Source organism: Zeus faber (assembly GCF_960531495.2).
Source record: "Zeus faber genome assembly, chromosome: 19".
Classification (NCBI taxonomy): Eukaryota; Metazoa; Chordata; class Actinopteri; order Zeiformes; family Zeidae; genus Zeus; species Zeus faber.
In genome coordinates, this window is record NC_137206.1 from 26,518,756 (window position 1) to 26,544,670 (window position 25,915).

Genomic DNA, 25,915 nt, shown 5'->3' on the forward strand with positions numbered 1-25,915 from the left:
GCTAGATTAATAAAGCACAAAATTCCACACGCAATTCTAGACTCCAGAGATTCTAGATTCTAGAGATTTTATGTATTTTCTAATTTCATGGCTTGGTAAGATCTGATTGTTTTGTGGCGTACCCGATCGCATGCTTCTCCAGTAGCTTCTGAACAGGAACAGAGACCTTCCCTAGGAAGCGTTTGATGATCGGTCGGCTCTTGGCAAACTTGTCCTTCACCTCAATCTCCAGTACGTCCGTTGGTAGGGACACAAAGTTAAACCTCTATGAAAGGGGGGAAGGGGACAAGCAAATAGACATTAACATCTCTGCAAACGACACAGACACGTTTTCTCGTTTTCTTGTTGGGATCACTGAGCAACACACGTGGAGTTGTCATCTAATCCATAAAGCATCTTGTAAATCAGTAACAGCCCTGGAAAAGATGAGACCTTCTCTTCTGTCACAAGTCAGAGATTAGAGAGAACAGATTTCATGTTCTGTTACGCTTCGCACACTCTCCCAAAACACCAGTGACCATGTTGAGCTAAACACTTTTGACAGTTTTACTTTTTTTGTTTTCCACTGGCAGACAACTATTTCTTCAGAATTTATCTTTTATTTTTTTAACCAAGGACTCAAGGAGCAGCTGGCTCTGCAATGGGGCTGATAGAGGAAACCAACCAAAAGCCTTCTGCTCACCAGGTTTTCTTCCGCCCAATTAATTCTCCTACAATGCTGTTTGCACTGAGTTGATTAGGATAACTTGAATTGAGCCTTTGTTGTTACAGGTATGAGCTATGACCAAGGGTAAAAATGGGATTTGGGATGTGGGTGGATCCTAATTTAATGTCATCAAACCTATTCAATTTACTTTTTTATGTAGAGTATCATGATGCATGTTGGGTTTGGAGCAATCCAGTTCAATCATCAGCTCACCAATTGAGAAAAGACAGGTGGAACTCATATAGAAAATATAAATATATCGAAAATATGGCAACATTGTCAAGGGAACCCTTCCAATAATGATCAGTAGCACGGGAAGTGGTGGCTGCAGCCCCTGCATCCTTCACTCGACAATAAACCTTAAACTTAAGAAATTCAAAAGAAACATTTAAAAGCAAATTGTTTTAGAATTATGGGTATAATGCATTAAAATGAGTGTGGGTGCGTCAGATCCAAAATAGGTGGATCATCAGTTTCCACCTATTTTGGATCTGACGCACAGACGCATTCATGGATTATTGTTCTCCAAATAATGAAGATGTAAAGGGGGTAAACAAGGAACTCAGCTTCTTGAAAATAAAAAGGTAGGTGGGCTTTATATCTCTCCATCCCCTGTCAGAGGGTTGGGATTAAGGTCCTGAGTCCGTGTGCACCGTGATGAACCTCTGAGGTGGTGTCTGGACTGCAAGACATCAATGACATTGAGAGACCTTTATAATATACTATATTACTCGGATAATGAATCTAATATATCAAACATTCACCCATTCCTTGATGATATAGACCTCCATAAACTTTAGACAGAGCAGGCAACAATATTAGATCAAGCACTTACTCTAGAAGAACTCAGGAAAGCTCTCTTCTCTATTGCCCAACAATAAATCACCTGGATCAGATGGCCACCCAGTGGAATTCTATAAACACTTCTGGCCACTTGTATTCCCATTATTCATCAGAATGGTTACAGAGATTAAGTCAACCTCCACCATGCCTCCGCACATGAACACTGCTCTTATTTCGGTTTTGCTCAAACCCAATAAGGACCAACCCTCACCTCCAGTTATAGACCCATAAGCCTTACATTTATAATTCACCCAGACCAAACAGGCTTTCTCAAAGGCAGACACTCATCCAGCAATATGCAACATTTATTCTGTCTGATCAGCATATCTCAAAGGAACAACTTAAATACTGTTATCTTTAGATGCCGAAAAAGCATTTGGCAGTTAATTGGACATATCTCTTTTCAATCCTCAACAAATTTGGCTTTGGAGAGTCACTCAGTCAATGGATCAGAATCCTCTACAATTCCCCATCTGCTTCAGTCGTCATCAATTGTTACACTTAAAGATTCAAGATTCAAGAGGTTATTTGTCACATACATAGACATACTTTCATACATATATGCAGTGAAATGTAATGCAATGCACCCGGTGATTACACACAATATGTCCGAGACTGAACACAGTAGCTACCTAAGAAAATTTCTTTCTACTAGACCAACTAACTGATTCCTAAAACGTAATACAGTAAGTCGAGTACTTACAGAATAAAATAAAAATATATAGAATAAAATAAAATAAAATGTAATAGATAGAGGGAAAAGGCTTACGTATATGGGATAGACTTATGTATACGGGATAGGCAATTAGGTAAATACAGATATGTGCATTAAAGTGGCATGTGAATAAAGTGAGGTAGTGTTTGTGGGATAATACACAGCACAGTTTACAACAGTACGACGCAACAATACGGTAACACCAAACAACCCAGAACAGTGACACAGTATACGGTACAGTATGCTTCATACAGTAACGAAGGTGGTGGAGCTAATGTGTGTGGATCAGTGAGGACCCCTGGTGAGGTCAGCATTGACAGTTCTTTTGGCTTGCGGGAAAAAACTCTGTCTCAGTCTCTGTTCTCGCTGTGTGACTGCAGAGGGGCTTGCCCGACAAGCAGCAGCTGGAACAGTCCGTTGTTGGGGTGGTGAGGATCCTTCATGATCCTGTGGGCTCTGCTACTACACCTCCTGGTGTATAAGTCCTGCAGGGAGGGGAGGGTAGTTTCAGTGGTACGTTCAGCTGAACGCACCACCCTCTGCAGGGCCCGCCTGTCCTGAGCAGTACAGTTCCCAAACCAGGCAGTGATGTTGCCTGTCAGGATGCTCTCCACCACTCCACAGTAGAAGGACGTGAGGATCCTCACCGAGACCCGGAAGTTCCTCAGCTGCCTGCGGTGGTAAATATGCTGCCTCACCTTTCTGGTTGTTTGGTGTGGCACGGTGGCGCAGTGCATTGCACTGCTGCCTCACAGCAAGAAGGTCCTGGGTTGCACTGCTTTACTATTTGGCATCTTTATTAAACCCCTTGTGACGCCCATCCATCAAAACAGTAATATTGTAGGCATACAAACAGGAAATTCTGCTCACAAAATCAATTTGTATGCAGACGATATCTTGTATGTACGAAACCCAATATCATCCCAACTGAAGGTGTTCAATCTTATATATAAATACTCTTGCTCTATACTCTAGCTATCTTGAACAATTCAGTAAAGTGGACTAAAACCACGGTCTTACCACTCAGTGGGGAGGACTGCAATGCTGCAACCCAGAAACTTTCAGGCAATATTCAATACTGTGGTATTGATATAACTTCACTCCATTGCTCAAATCCATTGAAGAAGACCTCATTCAATGGAACAACCCACCAATCACTCACTAATTGGTAGGATAGCAGCAGTGAAAATTAATAATTCCAAAAATAAACTATATATTAGACTCAATAGTCAATACATTTTATTGGAAACACAAGAAACTGAAAATTAAACTAGCAACACTACAGAAAAACAAAGACTGTGGAGGCCTAGCAGCCCCAAACTTTAGATACCATCTTCAATTCATAATAAAATGGTTACAACAAGAGCAAGAATTGGGACATGGATGGCGAGACATTGAACAAACAGAATGTCAGGAGTTATCATTATCTGATCTACCATTCCTTACTGAATCAATAAGGAAACATAATTGCTTTAAAAAACCTATTTATTGCAACAATTCTGACAGCCTGGTGGAAATTCCTCAAACTCGGTGTTCACAAACAAACAACAAACAAACAAATTCACGCCAATCTGGCACAATCCAGATTTGGTTCTGGATCTGGTTAAAAACAGACAAGGAATTACTCCGTGGGCGTTGCTCCACGGCCCTCTGGCTTCTCTCCAGGGCAGGGTGTTCGGGGCTTTCCTGCAGCTGTCCACTGAATGGAGGCACCATGACGTTACACCGACCATATACACCAGAACCATTTGGGATAAGACATGTACACTCACCAGTGGACACAGACAGACAGACAGACGCCCACACGTTATAATGAGGAAGGTTTCTGCAGACATTCATCGGATTTAGAGTGCAGCTGCTAAAATGCCATTACAAAGCAGCAAACAGGTATTTGAAGCTGCTGTTGCCTCTGGAGTCCCGCGAACCTCAAGGTGTAGGATCCTCCAGAGGTTTGCAGTTGTGCATAAACCTTCTATTCGGCCACCCCTAACCAATGCTCACAAGCAGAAACGGTTGCAGTGAGCCCAGAAGTACATGAAGACTAATTTTCAAAATCTCTTGTTAACTGAGGACTGCTGTGCAACCCCGGTTGGTCCAGATGGATGGAGTAGTAGATGGTTGGTGGATGGCCACCATGTGCCAACAAGGCTGCGATGTCAGCAAGGAGATGGCGGAGTCATGTTTTGGGCCAAAATCATGGGGAGAGAGCTGGTAGGCCCCTTTAGGTGTGAAAATGACCTCGGCAAGGTATATAGAGTTTCTGACTGACGACTTTCTTCCATGGTACAAAAAGAAGAACCGTGCGCTCTGTTGCTAAATCATCTTCATGCATGAGAATGCACCATCTCATGCTGCAAAGAATACCCCTGTGTCATTGGCTGCTATGGGCATAAAAGGAGAGAAACTTATGGTGTGGCCCCTATCCTCCAATTGAGAACCTTTCGACCATCCTCAAGCAAAAGATCTATGAGGGCATAGAAATTCAAGCAGAAACTCTCCAAAAACTCACAAATTTAATGGATGCAAGAATTGTGAAGGTGATATTAAAAGAAGGTCCTATGTTAACATGTAACTTGGCCTGTTAAGATGTTTTTGATTGAAATAGCTTTTGATTTCAGTAAATATGACCTCCTAATGCTACAAATTCAACAAATGACCAGTTCGTTGTTTGAAACTCTGTTGTGCATAATAATTTGGAATCATGCATTTTGAGTTTTTTATTTTTAAAAGAAAATACTGTTGTCATTGGGAGGTTTGTTCAATAACATATGAATTATACCCTAAGGGTTGATGACCTGAAAATTATACTGACTCTCATTTGCATCGACTATTTAGGAAAATCAGAGAAAAATAAAATTTGTGATTCTCCCCCTCTTGTAGTAGTGACCAGTTATTTATAGACCCAAACATGATAAATAGTGGGGGGCGGTCTCCTGTCGTCACGCCGGGCTGCCGGGGTACCTGTCCTCCGATGCTCTCAATGCGCGGGGCGCTCGTCGCTGCGGGGTCGGGCTGTGGGTGGGAGTGCCCTCTGCCGCTCTCTGTTCTGTGGTCCGCATGCTCGGCGGCTGGGGGCTGACCAGGGGCCTGATGGGGGCGCGGAGCTGCTCGGCATGACGGAGGCACATAGCGGACCGCTCTACCCTGTGGCTGATCGCTGTAGTTTGGCTGCCACCAGGTACAGGAGGTGGGCACGCTAGGGTACGGTTGGGTTCGCGGGGAGGGGTCCGTGTGGTCCCTGGCCTGCTGCGCCCCTGGATTGATCCAGGGGGGTAACATCGAGGTGCCCCGCGCTTGGAGTAGTGATCAGTTGTTTATAGACCCAAACATGATAATTAGTTCTCCAAATCGGGGGGTTGGTGGTGGATCTCTATAACCAAAAACTGCGCTCTCGTCATCCTACAGGTCGTCCACAGGAGAGTTATTGCAGCAGTTCTTGATGATTTAAGAATTAATAAAAGGTTGCATTGCAGGTGTATAACTTGAACTCCACTTGCAGACTAACTCTGTCCTAGATTCAATGGCATACAAATACGCTTTGTTGTATGCCCAGCATGCTGACAGCACAGGTAAAAAAAAAAAAAAAGTGGGGGGGCGAAATGAGGATATGGATGTTATCAGGAGGGTGTTCGGGGGTGGGAACAAAGCAGGTGCTGGTGGTGTGTGTGTGTGTGTGTGTGTGTGTGTGTGTGTGTGTGTGTGTGTGTGTGTGTGTGTGTGTGTGTGTGAAGTGTCCACTGGTGAGTGGACGGGACTTGTCCCAACTTGTTCTGATGAGGTTGGACTCATATCGTAGCACCTCCAAGCAACGGAAAAGGCCTCGCTGCCACAACCAAGTTCCACAGCCGTACAGACACTCCACAACCATAGGAAAGCCCTGAGCACCATGCCCTGCAGCCACAGAAGACCCCCAGTCCCCAGGGAAGCCGGGAGCCCGCAGAGCAACACCCAAGCATGGCCCTGAGGAGCATTAATCAGTCCCAGTATTTTGGGCAGTGGCCAACCGTGCCCCCCCATCTTTCTATTATTCTAAAGCAAGAGGTACACTATCAAAGATGAGAACAAAAGACGTTAGAACTCAATAAGAAATCTGCGGTTCAAAGTAGTTCGAATTCCGATGCGTAGTCTCGCCTTGTGCCTGGAAGGGTATCGAAGATTGGTGATTGGAGGATCGTCAGCGGTTCGGAGAATCCGGTGCTCTCATTCATACACAGCATTGGTGGTTCATCCAAAATAGTCCCTTACCAGGGTCATGTGGTCACACAACACCAAGAAACGGTCCTATTAAACCAAGTGGTTTATCAGTAGGCCGTGATGACGGGAGGTCCAGCGTGTGAAATGCTCTGCGCCAGTTGAGGTACAAGACGGGAGGTTTAAAGTATAAAAATGTTGTGCGTGTAAAACGCAGTTTCAATAGGACAAAGTAAAGAAAGGTAGTATGCCAATGCACCAGGTAAAGTAAAAAGTAAATTGTGAAAACTTTGAGCTGTCATCAGGAAAATGGTAGGAGGTAAAATGTGTGTGCTGACTAATAGTGCTGACTAAGACTAGCCTGACTGGCTTGCTGATTGGGGTTTTGGTCATCAGTAAAGCCTTTGTTTTTCATTGGCTAGACTCACTGGCCTAGTTAAATTGATATTTCATGCTGTTCCCATTTTAACCCCCGCCCCTACACAAACACACACACAATACCTTTCTTCTCAATTGACACCCCCCCCCCCCCCCCACCATTTTCACTGTACCCAGCCTCTCTCCTCTGGTGACTCCAGTCCTCTAGTCAAACCCCTCTCCTATCAGCGATGCACACCTTCCTCCCTCCCTAATTGTTCTTCTCCTCCCGTGTCTATTTTCCCACAATCCCTGTAGTCTCTCTCTAACTTAATTTTACACCACTATTTCTGCTTGACCTCCTCTCTTTCTGACTCTGTGAATTGCATGCTGGGAGGTGGGCAGGCTAGAGTGTCGTTTCTGAGAGCATTTGCCGCTTCTTTCGGTTAGTCAGTAGAGCCGGAGAATTTGTTTAAGTGGACCTCACTTTTCCTGAGCTTACTAGTCAACCAAAACAATGTTTGTGTTGGACAAAATATTTTTACTTAATACTATAAGGGTTTGGGTTTGATCATTGTTTTTGGATGTGTTGTTATAAATTGTGGTAGGGGGCTTGAAAAGGCTGCAAACTTCTTGGTTTTAAGGAGAAGATGACTGTCAAAATGGAATTGGTTACTCCCCCAATCTCGATTAAATGTTGTTCTCTGTATCTGTACCAGTGCGGAAAAGGAGTCAAATGCTTAATGGAAATTGCATTCAGAGTAATGGCTTTCCAGAATAAACAGAATAAGTATTGCTTAACCACATACATACACAGAATGGTGAATTTGCACATTTGTTGTCACTATGGTGAATCAAATCAAAGTACTTCCTTAATTTTGTGGGAAAACAAATGTCACACGGTATAATGTTGTAATAATGAGTCAGGCCAGTTCGGTCAGGACACTCGCAAGCGTACAGAAACATCAATATTTACCACAATCAGAGATCTCAGTTGCAGCAGCAGCAGCAGCAAGCAGCTCCACCGAGTCAAATATCTGTAACACTTAACTATAGGGCACATCCACCCATTTTCCTATCCAAGAACAAAGAGCAGTAAGAGTGCATTTACCTGGCTTGACTCAATTCTAGATCATGAGACTGAATTCCAATTGTGCTTTGACTCACCCCTGGAAAACTGTAAATAAATGAAATGATTTATTTAAGCTCAGCTAGAAACAAACACAATAAATATCACCACACTATTTACTCACAACATGATCCATAAACATGAAATCAAAACATTAGACTATTGTACAAACATCTAGGCATCCAGTAAGACCGAATCATCTGTCAATGTTTAGCTTTATCTTTAACATATCACATTTAAGATTTTTTTTTGGTTTTCAACAATTTGTTCTTACTTCTAAAATCTAGAACTGCCTCAGACCATATGCGCCATGCATCAGTCCTGGAAAATGAAAACTACATGCAAGTGGCATATTAGCACCACAATTAGTAGAAAACGAGAGAATGTTCAATAGTACATAATATAATAAACACATAATATAAAAATAAAAGGGATTTAATACCAATAATAATCCAACACCAGTTATTTATCTTCCTTGCGTTTCTTGATTTGTATGTGTGAGTGTGTTTTTCTATATGTTTAAGTCTAGGATCCTTAAATTAACTCTTGTATGTGCAGTTGGTTAACTTTACACAAGCCGGCTAAAAAGGAGTCATATTCATCTCCAAGCAGGTTTGACAATGGATTATTTCTCTTGATGGACATATCTGTGGTTATTGATATGCGGCTTTGGGAGAAAGTGTATCTTTACAGATAAGTTTACTGGTAGTAATCAATAATATGTTACTAGTTAACGAGGAATCAATGGTTGATCACCTGGTTCCCACTGTCATTATTTATTATCTTTTATTGTTAATTATTCGCACAGTATTTCATTATATTATCATATAAGTAATAACCTGGAGCCGCAATTTATCGACAGAACAAAAGGGCCATGTGAGACCACCATGTCGAAGTCCACCATCGACTTTCTTGTTACAAGCACCAAACAGCCTCCATGCAATTAATAAAAAGAAAAAACAACTTTTATATAAATCCACTTTTTTTATTTAAGCCATTGAAGTTTGATCTCCGAGAGAAAATGGCATATAATGGCTCTGTCACTGCAGCGCAAAACTTCAGCAGCTGCAGCAGACAGTAGATTCGGCTCCTCCTCTTTGCTTACCTCTGTGCCGGAACCAGGAAGTTCGTTATATGGAGAAATTAAGGTGTGGTTTATGCCGATTAGCACTCTCAAGCATGAGCCTGTAAATTTAGAAGGGTTCAGATTTATCAACATACACACCTGTTTAGGAACGAATGTGGCTCGTACGCACACATCATGAATCCGGTGCTGACTTTGAGTATCCAGCTGTGCCCCGCAGTCCCCATCACATGTACTGCGATCTCTTACTCATGGGACTGATCGTCAGATCATGTAATCCAATCAAAAAGCTCTGCATTCACACCTGAAAGGCAGAGGAAGTGACGGCAGCACACTTCGGTCCCACCCCCGCGGATAAACAGTGGGGCAAAAAAGTATTTAGTCAGCCACCAATTGTGCAAGTTCTCCCACTTAAAAAGATGAGAGAGGCCTGTAATTTTCATCATAGGTACACTTCGACTATGAGAGACAGAATGGGGGGAAAGAATCCAGGAAATCACATTGTAGGATTTTTAATGAATTAATTAGTAAATTCCTCGGTAAAATAAGTATTTGGTCACCTACAAACAAGCAAGATTTCTGGCTTTCAGAGACCTGTAACTTTTTCTTTAAAAGGCTCCTCTGTCCTCCACTCGTTACCTGTATTAATGGCACCTGTTTGAACTTGTTATCAGTATAAAAGACACCTGTCCACAACCTCAAACAGTCACACTCCAAAGTCCACTATGGCCAAGACCAAAGAGCTGTCAAAGGACACCAGAAACAAAATTGTAGACCTGCACCAGGCTGGGAAGACTGAATCTGCAATAGGTAAGCAGCTTGTTGTGAAGAAATCAACTGTGGGAGCAATTATTAGAAAATGGAAGACATACAAGACCACTGATAATCTCCCTCGATCTGGGGCTCCTCGCACGATCTCACCCCCTGGGGTCAAAATGATCACAAGAACGGTGAGCAAACATCCCAGAACCACACGGGGGGACCTAGTGAATGACCTGCAGAGAGCTGGGACCAAAGTAACAAAGGCTACCATCAGTAACACACTACGCCGCCAGGGACTCAAATCCTGCAGTGCCAGACGTGTCCTCCTGCTTAGGCCAGTACATGTCCAGACCCGTCTGAAGTTTGCTAGAGAGCATTTGGATGATCCAGAAGAGGATTGGGAGAATGTCATATGGTCAGATGAAACCAAATTAGAACTTTTTGGTCAAAACTCAACTTGTCGTGTTTGGAGGCGAAAGAAAGCTGAGTTGCATCCAAAGAACACCATACCTACTGTGAAGCATGGGGGTGGAAACATCATGCTTTGGGGCTGTTTTTCTGCAAAGGGACCAGGACAACTGATCCGTGTAAAGGAAAGAATGAATGGAGCCATGTATTGTGAGATTTTGAGTGAAAACCTCCTTCCATCAGCAAGGGCATTGAAGATGAAACGTGGCTGGGTCTTTCAGCATGACAATGATCCCAAACACACCGCCCAGGCAACGAAGGAGTGGCTTCGTAAGAAGCATTTCAAGGTCCTGGAGTGGCCTGGCCAGTCTCCAGATCTCAACCCCATAGAAAATCTTTGGAGGGAGTTGAAAGTCTGTGTTGCCCAGCGACAGCCCCAAAACATCACTGCTCTAGAGGAGATCTGCATGGAGCAATGGGCCAGAATACCAGCAACAGTGTGTGAAAACCTTGTGAAGACTTGCAGAAAATGTTTGACCTCTGTCATTGCAAACAAAGGGTATAAAACAAAGTATTGAGTTGAACTTTTGTTATTGACCAAATACTTATTTTCCACCATAATTTGCAAATACATTTTTTAAAAATCAGACTGTGATTTTCTGGATTTTTTTTTCTCATTTTGTCTCTCATAGTTGAGGTATACCTATGATGAAAATAACAGGCCTCTCTCATCTTTTTAGGTGGGAGAACTTGCACAATTGGTGGCTGACTAAATACTTTTTTGCCCCACTGTATATTGCGGCTCGACTTCGTCTTCTTCCTCCTCTTCTCTTACTTTGTGTAAGAAGAATCTACACGAGATACAAGGAATTTCCATGCCTGCTTCACCTCTCGGATTCCACTTGGATGAGTCGGCGTGAATCACAGGCTCGAATATCATTCTGTGAGGCAGTATATATTTTCAAATACATTTTTTCCAATTCTCTTTTTCCCTCTGGCAGGGAAATCGAACAATGCCATTGAGGAGGTCGTATCTGGACTGCAGGCACCACAGGGAGAAAGGCAACTGCCATGTGAAAAGGTTCTCCATACCTTTGCACATGACCTATTCCCCAGTAATAAAATGAGCACACATTATTTTTAGTTACTGTATTAATTACTGGGAACATACATTATTCAAATTTTCCATTAACAGGCCTAATATAACTAACAAACCAAACCATACAATAATCATGTCTCACCTGTTCCTGGTAATTAGTGCAAAGTAAGGTCACCTGGCATGGGGCCAACATTTATATTTTTCAGATTCATGGATGAACTATTTAGTTATGTCATTGGTTTTGCTCAAACATAATAACTGAAATATATAATATATATTTATTCTTCATCTTCATTAATTTATTTAGCATTTAAATGATTATGTGTGATTGAATAATAATTTTGTGTCTACTTGGCTTCCCCCACTCTCATTCAATAATGGATCGTGCCAATCAAGGGAGGTAGCTAGCAGTGTTTTTACGAAGCTCATTCTGCTTGTAGAAGCGAGATGGCTGTGTCTAAAGCTTGCTGCGAGACGGTTTAATTTCCAGTTTTGTTACTGTCGCAGTGCCAACTTAAAGGACAACCTTGACAATGTTTTTGGACACAAAATAAACAAATACATTTGTTGATTCTTGCCCTCCAGCGTCTGTGTATGACCTCCAGTCATTTTTACCATCACCACCACTGGTACTCTGTCCACACGATCCCTCAACAGTACGGTTACCCTCCACTGGTAAGGCTACAGGCCATCAGTCCTGGGCCGTGTGTCTGGGTAGGCAGCTGAGGTGGCGCTCCTGGAGGACACTGTGGAGTGCTCGGATTGCGCCCAGCTTTCCCTGGCTACTGTCAGGAGACAAGGGCGTGCTGGCGCAAGGAGGACACGGGTAGAGGAGTGATGATGAAGATAAGCCCTCCCCTGGCCAGTACTAGTGCAGGAGCTGCTCCCGTTCATGCTACCACTCCTCCTGGATCCAGCCCGGCTACCAACAGTCTTCTTCCTGTGTTACACCCCGGAGGACTGGGATGCAGATGTGCTTTGGGGCTGAGACAGAACCATCAGACTCGGATGAGTCCAACAAGGAGTAGGCCTCCCCTTTTACATTTGAGGACAAGGACACAGACCATCCCACTCTTCTGCGTGGTCCACGTGGAGCTGCCGAAGGGCTGTTTGGCACACACACTGGTGAGGGGATTTGAGGCCTACCGTCACATGGACCACATGGAATATATACCTGACCTTCCCCCCGATGGATGGATCCATTGCTAACTGCCTCCCACCAGGACAGTGATTCCACCTGGAGAAGAAGCCCAGGCTCCCAACCAAGACGGCCAAACGGCTGGTGGTGGTGGCTGAAAAGGCCTACTTGACACCAGGGGACAGGCCATACTCCAGCCCTACCAGATCAAGCTCTTGAGTCCTGGAGCCCCCTCCCAGTAAAGCGGTAGACGTGCGGTGGAGGTGAAGCTGTGGGGATGGGAAGGGGGCTTCTGTCCTCCTCTGCCTGCTGCTGCCCAGGGCTCCCAGGTGCAGCAGAAGCCACAGGTCTAGACCCAATCGGCCATGAGCAGGCAGATACGACACACCAGCAGATACTTCATGACCCCAAAAAAGGAGGGGGATATCCGCCCGATCCTGGGCCTGCAGATGTTTTTATTATTTTATTCCAGGTGCTGAGTACCCCTGAATTGATGAGGTTTATTTGACCAAACGATTGCTTTGTGAAATTAGATCTGAAAGACACATATTTTCACATCTCCATTCACCCCCAGTACAGGTAGTACCTGTGTTTTGTCTTTCAGGGAAGAGCCTACGAGCTTCTCACACTTCTGTTCAGTTTCTCTCTAGCCCCACAGGTCTTCACGAAAAGTGTAGAAGTGGCCATAGTACCGCTACATCAGCAGAGGGTGAGAGTGTACTACTTAGATGACTGGCTCATCTCCAGCCACACCCAGGCGGCCAGATAAACCCTTTCTCTCTTAGGGAGTCTGGGCTTCGCTGGAAACATGAAAAAAAGCATATTGATTCTGAGCCAACACACCCCTTTTCTAGGCATGGAATTGAACTCAGTTTCTATGATATCCACCTATCCTCACAGTTCAGACCCTGCCGGTCAGTGACGTGCTTTTGACACCACATACATTGGTGTCAAAAGCTACTGGGTATGATGACGTCAGCAGCTGCTAACCCTCCGCATGCTGCGAGCCAGGGCGTTCCAAGGGTGGTATGCAACTAAACATTTCCACCCAGGGAAGGACAAGCACTGCAGGGTGACGGTCTTACTGAGGTGCAAGAGGGCCTTGACAGTGTGGAGACGTGCACGTTTTCTTCGTGCTGATCCGTGCTGGGGAACATTTCATATTGGTCCACCATCACCACAGACGCATCCACCGTGGGATGGGGAGCCGTCTAAATGGTGCAACAGCCAAAAGGCGGTGGGCGATAACACAGGCAAAATGCTAATAAAGGTGTTCGAGCTGCACACAGTGCTATTTGCGCTACAGCACTTCCCGCCAGCCCTCAAGGGCCGACACATTCTAATAAGGTTAGACAACACATCAGCGATAGCATACATCAATCACCAAGGCGGAGTCTGGTCCTCCCCCTGTGTCAGATTCTGAACAGTTTACTGCTGTATGCAGAGCAGAACCTGTTCTCTCTTCGTGCGGTCCACATCTTCCTCAACCACGGGGCAGACCTGTTGTCCAGGGGGAACCCCTCGCGCAGCAGACTGGCACCTTCACCCCCCTAGGTGGTGGAGGAGATCTGGATGCAGTTTGGCTGGACGGAGATGAATCTGTTTGCATTGCGAGAGACAACGCAGTGCACTTAATGATTATCCCTCAGAGGGGACCAGCCACCCATGGCCGGAGGTGGCGCTTTTCCCTTTTCCCCCTGTTGCAGTCATTCAGTCAGTGCTGGACAAGGTGTGGGAGGACAACCTGGTGCTGCAGCTGATGCCCCCTTATCGGCGCAGCTGGTGGCCCCTTATTGGCCCAGCCATCTGTGGTACTATGATCTGTGTGAGATGAGTGTCGGTCTTTTGTGGGAGTTCCCCCTCTGGTGGGACCTACTCACACAGGCACACAACGATTTGGCCCCCGGGCCTATGGCGCTTTCTGAGAGGGAGACACAGCCATGCAAAGGGTAGGCTGGGTTGGCTGGTGGAAGCCATAGACTTAAGGCCTAAAGTAGCCTGTCATTTAACACTCCACCAAGGGAGTGTCCTTCTCTTGGGCCCCTTTAGGTGGGCATCGGTGGAGGATATACACTACTCACAAAAAGTTAGGGATATTTGGCTTCCGGGTGAAATTTATGGAAAATGTAAAAAGTTCACGCTACAGTGATACTATATCATGAAAGTAGGGCATTTAAGTAGAAGCATGCAATGGTGATTTCCTCATCTCAAACAATGTATTGAAACAAAAGCCAACAACAGCGGTGGGTATACCAAAACGAAAAATGTCAATGTCTCAATAACTTGTCATGTGCCCTTGAGCATCAATTACAGCTTGACAACGGCGTCTCATGCTGTTCACAAGTCGACTTATTGTCTGCTGAAGCATGACACCGCACTCTTCTTGAAGGGCGGCCCTCAGGTCATTGAGGTTCTGGGGTACAGAGTTACGAGCCTCTACACAGTGACTCAGCTGATCCCATAGGTTTTCTATGGGATTCAGGTCTGGAGAAAGTGCAGGCCACTCCATTTGAGGTACCCCAGTCTCCAGCAGCCGTTCCCTAATGATGCGACCTCGATGAGCTGGAGCATTGTCCTCCATGAAGATGAAATGAGGCCTGTGTTGTTCATGCAGGGGCACAATGACTGGATTAATGATGTTATTCAGGGAGCATGGGCTTGTCACTGTACCATTCACAAAGTGTACACTGGCAGTTCTGTATTGACTAGACACACCTGCCCACACTGTAACACCACCACCACCAAAGGCTCGTCTGGTGACAACAGTGGCTGATGCATAGCGCTCTCCTTGACGTCTCCAACATCGTTGGCGGCCATCATTTCTGCTCAACGTGAATCAACTTTCATCAGAGAACAGCACTGGGGCCACTGGTCCCTTGTCCAGCGTAAATGCTCCCTGGCCCGTGCAAGACGATGATGCCTGTGCTTGGTGGTGTGGTCAGGTACCCCTGCAGGTCGTCTAGCACACAGACCGTGCTGATGGAAACGGTTTTGAATGGTCTGAAGTGACACTTGGGTGCCTCTCACCTCCCTTAAATGTGCCTGGAGTTGAATGGCATTCATCATCCAGTTCCGCAGGGCACTGTTCACAATGAAGCGGTCATCAGTGTGGGATGTGGCCAAAGGAGGTCCACTTCTATGCCTTTCTGTGACTCTTCCAGTCTCTCTGTATTTCTGTTGAAACCTGCTGATGACACTCTGTGACAGTCTAAGCTCAGTGGCCACTTCCCTCTGAAAACATCCTGTTTGAAGCCTCGAAATGGCGAGGTACTGTTGATCAGTTGTTAGGTGTCGTCTTGGTTTCATGATGTCAAAATGTGAACAGCATGATGAAGAGGACTGTTTAAATACCAATTCTAATTGAACCAGGAAATGTATTGGTCTTGGATTCATGGGTCAAACACCTGTTGTGAATTTTGCCGCTCAGCTCCTTGTTAGAGAACAGCAAGTTGTGCAAAAAGTACTGAAACATTGAACAGTTGGACATGTGCATTCAAAAGTTTAGAGAAGGTAAAATGAAGTTCACCTGTAAAGGTTATAGTGCATTTTAGGTTCATCCTGAAATTTCACCCGAAAGCCGAATATCCCTAACTTTTTGTGAGTAGTGTATGTTGGGCAGCGTCTTGGAGCTCCTCTCATAAATTTGTGAGACTTTTGCATGTTGGCGATTACCAGATCTGCTCTGCCACATGCCATTACAGGTACTCCTCAGTTAACGATCTACCTGTTAAATGACCGTTTGGACTTACGACCAGCTCTCCGACCAGTCTGTATTGTGCGCTGCGTACAATACTCAATGCACGGGTCTCAGCTTCAAGCATCTCATCGCGCATCACCCTTCTCAGTCTGTCTCATTCCCGCAGTCTGTCAGTATTCACTACACTAGCGTTCGCAATTGCCAAGCCCCCTTATCGTAAAATAACGGCTTCTCACTTATCCACCAATTCACTTTAACGACCTGGTTCAAGGAACGGAACTCAGTCGTTAAGTGAGGAGTACCTGTATTGGTGCACAGACCTGAGTATGTAGGTGTTACAGAAAGTATCCCTGAAGCATTTTCCTCACACCTCCACTCGCATGTCTGGCAGACACGCCAGCGTGAGCCTCCCTCGGGTGTTCACCATACTATTGCGTTATGGTCCCCCTGAAATGCCATGGCACCCGCTGCCACTCGTGCTTGTAGCCGCATTGTAGCATTGTATCCAAAGCGCATTCGGGACATAGAAGTTCATTTTAGGACCTAAAGTAGCAACGAAACATACCATAAAGAGAAGTCAAGTGGTAACCAGTAGCAGCAATCTTTGGCCACTGCTGTATATCGCCGCCATGCGTCTGCGCATCTGCCATATTAGAGCTATCAAGATCCAAAAGAAAACTTATTCACAATACTGGTTACTTATTGGAATGAAATTCAGAAACTGGGGGTGGATTTAATCAGCTCTATACCAAAACATTAACCTTCTGAATAGTCACAACCTCCAGTGGGACATGCATTCTCTGATCAATGAAGAGGCAGCATCAATCAACATCAATCATCAAATCATTTCGAATTTCAACTTTTGTGAATTTCTCCTTTCTTCGTCTACATCATGAGTGATTGGACGGAAGCATGCTGTGATTTTGCGAGAAGACGGAAGTGAGTACAGAACGAACATGGCGGCGCCCTGCTGCACGGACTAAAACACCGACAATCTGCTCCAACTCAGACAAATAACCAAGTGAATTGCAAAATATTTTTATATATACTGTGTGTGTGTGTATATATATATATATATATATATATATATACCGTATTTTCACGACCATAAGGCGCACCGTACTAAAAGGCGCAGTCTCAGTTATGTGTGCCATTACTGTATTTAACACACACATAAGGCGCACCGGATTATAGGGCGCAGGTTTTATATACCGGTACATATCCTCTACTACGTTTAAATACCTCTACTGCGTATTTAAAAATAGAGCGGGAGCAAAACTGAGTATGTTTGTGCTTTATTCATGTATTTATTACAAAGTATTAATCAAACCCATCGAAGTCATCATCCTCTGTTTCTGAATTAAACAGCTGCGCTAAATCAGACATGCCAGTTTCCCCTTCTTCGCTGTCAGAGTCACTTTCCGTGCCGTGCGGCTCCTCGGAAATGATGCCGGCTTTTGCGAAAGCTCGAACAACAGTGCCAGCAGACACGTTAGCCCAAGCATCTACAATCCATCCGCAAACTGTGGCGTAACTTGCCCGGCGCTGCCTTCCACTTTTCGTGAAACTGTGGTCTCCGTCGGTCATCCATCGCTCCCACGCCGCTCGCAGCCTTACTTTGAACGGCCGGTTCACACCGATGTGAAGCGGTTGAAGTTCCTTTGTCAGACCTCCCGGAATAACAGCAAGCACAGCGTTCATTTGTTTCACCTTGTTTTCCACATCGGCTGTGAGATGGGCACGCATGGAGTCACAGATTAACAGCGATGGTGATGCGTGGAAAAAACCACCTGGTCTCCTTACATACACCTCCCTCAGCCACTCTTTCATCATCTCCTCATCCATCCAGCCCTTTTCATTTGCCTTAATAACGACTCCAGCTGGAAAAGTCTCTTTAGGCAAAGTCTTTCTCTTAAAAATCACCATAGGCGGCAGTTTCTGTCCATTTGCGTGGCAGCCAAGCACAACAGTAAACGACGCCTTTTCATACCCCGTTGTGCGTATCGCTACCGTGCTGGTCCCCTTCTTCTCCACCGTGTGATTCACCGGGATGTCGAAAGTGAGCGGCACCTCGTCCATGTTGGTGATGTGGCTTGGCTGGATGCGTTTGTCGGCGATGTGTTTGCTGCAGTAGGAGTGGAAGCTCGCCAGCTTTTCATTATAATCCGCCGGACGTTGCTGCGCTACTGTAGTCCTGGTCCGGATGGAAAAATGGCACCGTTTCATAAAACGAAAGCACCACGACGGACCTCCTTGAAAATGTTCAATTTTTATTTCTTCCGCTAGCGTTACTGCTTTTAGTCGAACAGTGACCGTCGAAACGCTCGCCCCACTCGTTCTTTGCTCGATGATCCACCGCTCGAGTCTTTCCTCCAACTCGGGCCACCTCGCCTTATGTCCGCGGAAACTCAGCTGCGTCTTCTTCACCTGTCGGAGTTCGTTTTCCATCTTCCTCCACTTGCGAACCATCGATTCATTAATCTTGAATTCTCTCGCGGCTGCTCGATTTCCATGTTCCTCTGCGTAGCTGATAGCCTTCAGTTTAAGCTGTGCTTCATAGGCGTGTCTCTTTGCCATTTTAAGGGTTGTTAAGACAACAATGTTCTGCATAAAGCACATACCTGTTCTTTTATACACAATCCACGCCCACACTTCCCCCTTTAACGTTCTCATGGTGGTCTCAACAACGTCCGCAGTAACAACACACATAGGGCGCACCGCACTATAGGGCGCGCCGCACATTTTGAGGAAAAAAAAAGACGTTTATATGCGCCTTATAGTCGCGAAAATACGGTATATATATATATAAATAAAAATTAAAAACACTGCGCAAAACCAAAGTGGGAGCCCTTAAGGACTATATCGATTTTGATTATAACGATTATGTGATGGAAGAGGACCAGGACCGCAACAATCCGGCTAAAAGGAAGAAGGCAGACTCAGCAACACAGACGATCTAATCCTCAGCGCTGTAGAGGTTAGTGGCTTGGATGATAATAACAAGAAACTGGACATGCTTGGTCCGCTTCTCTGAGACATTTCAGAGATCAAAGCCAGCCTTGATTTCCTGCACCACACGGTAGGCAAGATGGAAAAAGACAACGCGGATCTATAAACCGCCGCAAAGCGTCTCACAACGGCGATGGAGGTTTTAAAAAAATAAAATAAAATAATAAAAGGGACGATCCTGGATATACAATCCAGAAGTATGTGGGACAACCTCGTCTTTTCTGGGGGACCAGAGAACCACACCGAATCCCCAGAAATCACAGTGACAGACTTCTTCCACACTGCCCTGAAACTCACCACAGACACCGTAAAGCAGAACACCTTCCACCAGGTTCACCATTTGGGACACTGTGTGGGGAACCATCAGCGCTCCATCATTGCTAAGTTTGAACACTGCGAGCACAAAGAGCTGGTTAAAAGCAAAGCATGGGAGCTTAAAGAAACCACGCTGGGTATGAACGATCAATTACCCTGGGAGATCAACGACCGACGCAAGGTGCTGCACCCCATCCTGTAGGAGAACTGGGAGAAGGGTAAACGAGTATCGCTTGTTGTTGATAAACTATATGTAGACGGTCTGTTATTCCAAGACTCCTCCACCACACCCTGGTTATTCTGATAATTATGTATGTATTTTGGTTATTCTGTTAACTATATACCGTGAGATGAAGAAATTAGCATGCTATCTATGTCAGGATTTAAAATATTGCTCACTCTCAACATCTCACCTTCCTAATTCCCCCTACCTATTTCTTTAATCATCTCACCTCCCTAATCCCTCACTCCCTACTTCTCCCACCACTCTCACTCTATTCAGTCTCTCACTATATGTATGTCTAACTCTGCAATGATCTATGTTTATCTTTGTCTATTTGTCATTTGTTTCTGTAGATATGTATCCCTAGAAACTTGCTGCAATACTCGGACAGTAAAAAGGAATGTAGAGGATGAAAACTCCGACTTATCTATGGAAAAACATCGGCAGGATAGCTATTGCCTTTGATGCATTGTGCCATCACCCCGGAAGTAACTTCACCCACTAAGTTTGTTAGTTGGAATGTGAAAGGCATGCGCTCACCAGCTAAACGTAGCTAAATCTGAAGTCACCTCACCTGGATGAACTCCAGCTTCTGTCTACTGCAAGAAACTCACATCACTGCATCCAAGCACCTCAAACTCAAAGCTAAATGTGTGAATCAGATGTTTTCTGCATCATACAACTCAAAATAAGAGATGTTTCTATGTTGATCAATAAAAGTATCCCATATCAGAAAAAAAACTCAATATCAGACATAGAAGGGCGTTACATAATGATTAACAGAATTTTAGGTAACATCAAATTAACCATAGCTTATATTTATGGCCTCAATGAGGACGACCCAAATTTCTTTCACAATATATTTTCAAAACTCTTAGAATTCTCTGACTCAATTATTATATTGGGAGGAGACCTCAACACAGTACTGGATCAAAGTTTAGGCCATTCACAAACAAGGAATAATCACAAATGCTGGCACGGGCTGATTAGTTTCAACCTCATTAATGAAAACCAACCGGAACCCTCCTGGCAGGTAATGGTTTAACGCCTAACTTTTGACAGATAAAGAATTTTACCATTTATTTTCCAGAGATGGATTTCCTTCATTGAACTGAATGACTCTCCATAAATATCCCCATCCTTATTCTGGGTAATGGCTAAGGCAGTTGGAAGAGGTAGTATTTCATTCTCCACTCATAAGAAAAAGAAAGGACAAGAATGCCAAAATAAATTCGAACAACGATTCAAAGACTTGCACTCACAACAAGCCCACTCACCCACTGAGCAAATCCAAAATGAGATCAGGACAATTACATCTCGAATTCAATGACAAATCAGGTACATTACTTGCCAGTCAATTGAAACGCGATATAACAAAAACACTTATTACAGCCAAGATCCACAAGGTAGGATAACATACAACCTGCAAGACATCAATAACATATTTAGAGAGTTTTATAATCAGCTATATCACTCAGATAATGAATCAAATTGATCAAACATTCACTCATTCCTTGATGATATCGACATCCCTAAACTTTCCACAGAGCAGGCTACCACATTAGATCAACCACTTACTCGAGAATAACTCATGAAAGCTCTCTTCTTCATGCCCAACAATAAATCATCCAGATCAGATGGCTACCTAGTGGAATTTTATAAACACGTCCGGCCACTTATATCTCCATTATTCATCAGAATGGTAACAGAGATTTAGCCAACCTCCACCATGCCTATGCACATGAATACCGCTCTCATTTTGCTTTTGCTCAAACATTACATTGCATTTAGCAGATGCTTTTATCCAAAGCGACTTACAATTATTTAAACACCGACGGACGCAGCCATCAGTGTCTTGCTCAATGACACTACAGCATGCTAGCAGGAGGAGGCTGGGATTGAACCAGCAACCTTTAGATTACTAGACCACCAGCTCTACCTCCTGAGCTACCCCCCCACACGACAAGTTGAGTTTTGACCAAAAAGTTATATTTTGGTTGCATCGGACCATATGACATTCTCCCAATCCTCTTCTGGATCATCCAAATGCTCTCTAGCAAACTTCAGACGGGCCTGGACATGTTCTGGCTTAAGCAGGGGGACACGTCTGGCACTGCAGGATTTGAGTCCCTGGTGGCGTAGTGTGTTACTGATGGTAGCCTTTGTTACTTTGGTCCCAGCTCTCTGCAGGTCATTCACTAGGTCCCGCATCAGAGCCCTCCTGACGTCATGCTCGGACACTGAGAGTGCGCACTCATCCCCAGCGGTGTAACTCCAATTAGCCGGCGAGCTAGTGGTGCTGTTGCCAGACTCTTTTTCACCAATTCTGATATATATATCCTGTATACTTTATATACGATAAAAAAAAAAAAAAAAAAAAAAAACACTTTCTAAGCAGTTTGTCTTGGAAACTTATCAGCCATATTTGAGAGGATCCAAAACACTATGGAAACCACAGGTGTCCTGCTTTCAAGTCCTGCTCTCAATATCTTTCACTCTGGCTCTTTATATCTCACCTATTTCAAATCGAGGGGCAATCCCCGTCAAAGGACAAGGAGGACACTACCTTCGATGATGTGAACCGCAAAAATAAAAAGTGAAATTGTGACCCTAGTCACGCTAAAACCATGCAAGTTGACGATAGTTGACTTCGAGCAGAAGTCTGTTCACATGAGGGTTTTTTTTAAATACTGACTGTGACTGACATGCGCCAATGTCTCAGATTATACTAAGAAGAATACTTAAAAATAATTAAAAAAAAATATATATATACAAAATAAATACATTTAAAAAAAACTTCAAAAAATAAAAATAAAATAAATAATAATAATAATAATAATAATAATAAATGAATAAAATAAATAAATTAGAAATGTTTTCCTGCTGACCCCCTGCAATTGGTAGGGGCACCCCTAGGGGGACAGATCACCAAATTGGGAACCCCTTGGATATAAAACGAAGAGAGGGCGAAGATTGTCAACTTTACTGCTACTCTCCTCTCATCTACCTCTAGTCTATTCCACCTCTACCTCTGTTTAACCTCTACTCCATAGGGCATGAAGCGGGAACCCACCATTTTTGACAATATCTCGACCAAAATATATCATATGATTTGATGATTTGCTAAATTGTTACAAAGATATCCTATGATATAAAACTGTGTCCATTATTTGAAGATAACCCCACCTCTCGGTTCCAGCGAGGGTTGACTGTGTTGCGGACGATCCTGGATCGTTTCTCCTGACCGTGGTGTGGCAAGGACGGGAAGATGCTATGCTTGCCCGGCTGGACAGAGAGTATCAGGTAGGGGTCTGGGTTGAAGAACATACCCTTCTTCAGCCTCAGTGCGTGGAAGTCTGGACAGAGGATGAGAGCGGAAGCAGGAGCTTTGGATTTGCACAATGTTATGCTTTTATACTGTAAAGAACCTAAATGCACAGCAAATTCTTAACTTTGAAATAGAGTCCCTGGGGTTCACAGTAAACTCACTGGGGCTCATTCACAAATACGTGCGTAAAGAAATTCTTAAAAAATAAGCTGGATACACAAATACACTGTACCAGATTCAAGATGTGTGTATGCTGGCCACATTTGTTCTTGAACACTTGTATGTTGATTAATCTGAACCAATTATTTCAAGTCCTTCTTGCATAGAGGTAAACAAGAGGAGGAGCCGAGTCTTTGGGCACTGTACAGTGGACTTACTGCTACAAGGTGTTTGCACTGCAGTGACAGGAGCAGTAGATGCCATTTTCTATAAAAGTTCTTTTTTGAATTCATTAATTGAAACAAGGCTGTTTGATGCTTTTAGCCAGGAAGCCAATGGAGGACTTGGACATGCTGGTCTCGGGTGGCACAGTTGGTCTGGTGACTGAGTTGCGGCTTCAGGTTAGTACATATATAAAAATAGAATGAAAATACAAATAATTAATAATTAAAGAAGGGCTTTTCTAGCCAGTGGGATCATTTATCAGCCATCGATCACTCTCAGTACACAGATCCTGGCGATCTCGATAGATGTGCATCCGGCACACCTATATCCAAACATGAATACATCCATAAAGATAAAGAAGCCATTGTTACACCTTCTGGGAGATTAATATGAATCCTTCATATCCCACGTGTACAAAGTTAACCAACTGAACATACAACTAAGTTCATTTAAGGATCCTACAATAATAAAAACACAAAAAACAAGATACACAAAAGAAGATAAATAATAGGTGTCGGATTATTATTATTAATATTTATTTTATTTGATATTTTTTATATCATGTAATATTGAATATTTTTTCTTTTTCACTGGCACTTATTTTTAGATAAAGTTAGGCAATATCAATTTTCAGGACTCTGACGTCTTTGTGATTTGTGCGTATGTCTGGTCTGAGGTGGTTCAAAATTTTCTTCTCAAGTATGAATAAATTCAAGTAAGAAAATATTGGTGGATCCCAAACTATTTGCATAAAAAGTGCGTGCGCACAATTAAAGCATGGATCTGTGCCGTGCACCGTTCGTGAATGGGGCCCAATATTGAGTATACATGCGGCGGCACCATCAATTCCAAATAATTCACCACCAACGATGAACCCTGAATGCAAACCGAACAACAGGTCTGAAAATAAACTGCAGATATTTAAATGAACGTATTAAGGTGTCACGGCACACACCTCTGCGCACCTTTCTTTCTTTCTTTCGTATGGCATCATATGTCCAGTTCACTATCGCGTAGACATACTGAACTTCCCACACACCTTTTGCATACCCACACAATGATTCCTTTTGCTTGAGGAAAGTGCTTTGCAATGCATAATACATGAAGCTACTGAAGCAGTCAGTGACTTCAGTGACTACAGTCATTTACCGACTACAAATGTGCCCCTCTCTTTCTGAGAGAGCTCTCTGCATGGGGGTGGATTTCCGAGTGAGAGTGCACAAGTTGAGATTGCGTTATTAAAACTGGAGTGGCCAGTGGAGGAAAGTATACTGTGAAAATGTTCTTCTTTTTGTTATTATTTCCCGATGTCGTCTCAAAGGCCACGTAGAGCAGTACTGGGGCTTCATTCTCAGCCACAAATAAAATGCAGTTTGCAGTTCAATAGCTGTACTTTTTACTTTTTACAGATTTTACAGTAAATCAATACACTGTTCCTAGGCCTCAGGCCTCTGAAATAAAATATTTAAACTTTTAACATTATTTAAACATCCAGTTTTTCATCTATATACCATAACAGTAATGTATCCTTTGGCATGTTATAGCATTGCATCGCATGCTGGTCCCCCTGGCCAGCTCCACCGTCCAGGCTAATAAACATCTTTTGCCTGCCTTCCGTCTCCCTGTGTCGTGAGTTTGGGTCTCTCCTAGCTCTGGTCGGGACAGTACGGTCTGGCCAGGAAACCATGGACCCAGCCGACACAGAAGGGCTCTGCCACGCACTCCGGGACCAAGAAGTGTTGCTTGGGCAACATGACCAGGCCCCATCTCTGCAGCCGTCAGCAGCCTGCAGGGTCCTCCGGCCCCCGTGGCACCCACTGCTCCTCCGACCCGCCCTCCTTCCCCCACCAGGGCTCCCAGCACCTCTCTTGTCCCCCCTGAGCACCACGTTCCGGCTCCAGCGCCTTACGACGGCGATTTCAGCACCTGCCGCGCCTTCCTCGTGCAGTGCGTGGTGGTATTTCAACAGCAGTCGTTGTCGTATGCCTCCGATAGTGCCCACATCGCGTTCCTCATCTCCTGCCTGAGAGGGGCGGCTCTCGGCTGGGGTTCCGCGGTCTGGAGTCAGGGGGGCCCCGTGTGTCTCTCCTACGATCTGTTCACCCGCAAAATGAGGAGAGTCTTTGACCACCCAGTTTGCGGCAAGGAGGCCGCCAGAAGACTCCTCTCCCTCCACCAGGGTTCCCGTAGCGTCGCCTCCCTCGTCGCCGAATTCCGGACTCTAACCGCAGAAAGCGGCTGGAATGACGGAGCCCTGCAGGACGTGTTTCAGCGCGCCCTGAACGATGAGTTGTGGGACGAGTTGGCGCGGCGGGACGAGCCCACGGACCTGGACCAACTAGTGGAGACCGCCATCCGCCTGGACAACCGGCTACGGGAGCGCCAGCGCAAGAGGGAGGGGGCGAGACTCCACCCCGCGCCTCCCGCCTGGGCGGCCACTTCAGCCGCATCGCTGCTCCCCTCTCAGCCCTTACCTCCACCGCAGTGGCCTTCAAGTGGACCCCCGCGGCAGAGGCCGCATTCCTAG

At 44.7% G+C, this 25,915-nt stretch overlaps 1 protein-coding gene across 1 annotated transcript in view; it reads right to left on the reverse strand.

Annotated features, from left to right (window-relative positions):
• Positions 1 to 25,915, reverse strand: part of LOC307245067 (E3 ubiquitin-protein ligase HECW1-like) — a gene marked incomplete at both ends in the record, with an annotated part of 146,899 nt that overhangs the window by 86,536 nt on the left and 34,448 nt on the right. Inside the window, 2 exons of the mRNA XM_080020476.1 lie at positions 123 to 265; positions 22,863 to 23,032. Coding sequence (XP_079876602.1) covers positions 123 to 265; positions 22,863 to 23,032 — 313 coding nt within the window. The remainder of the gene's footprint in view (positions 1 to 122; positions 266 to 22,862; positions 23,033 to 25,915) is intronic.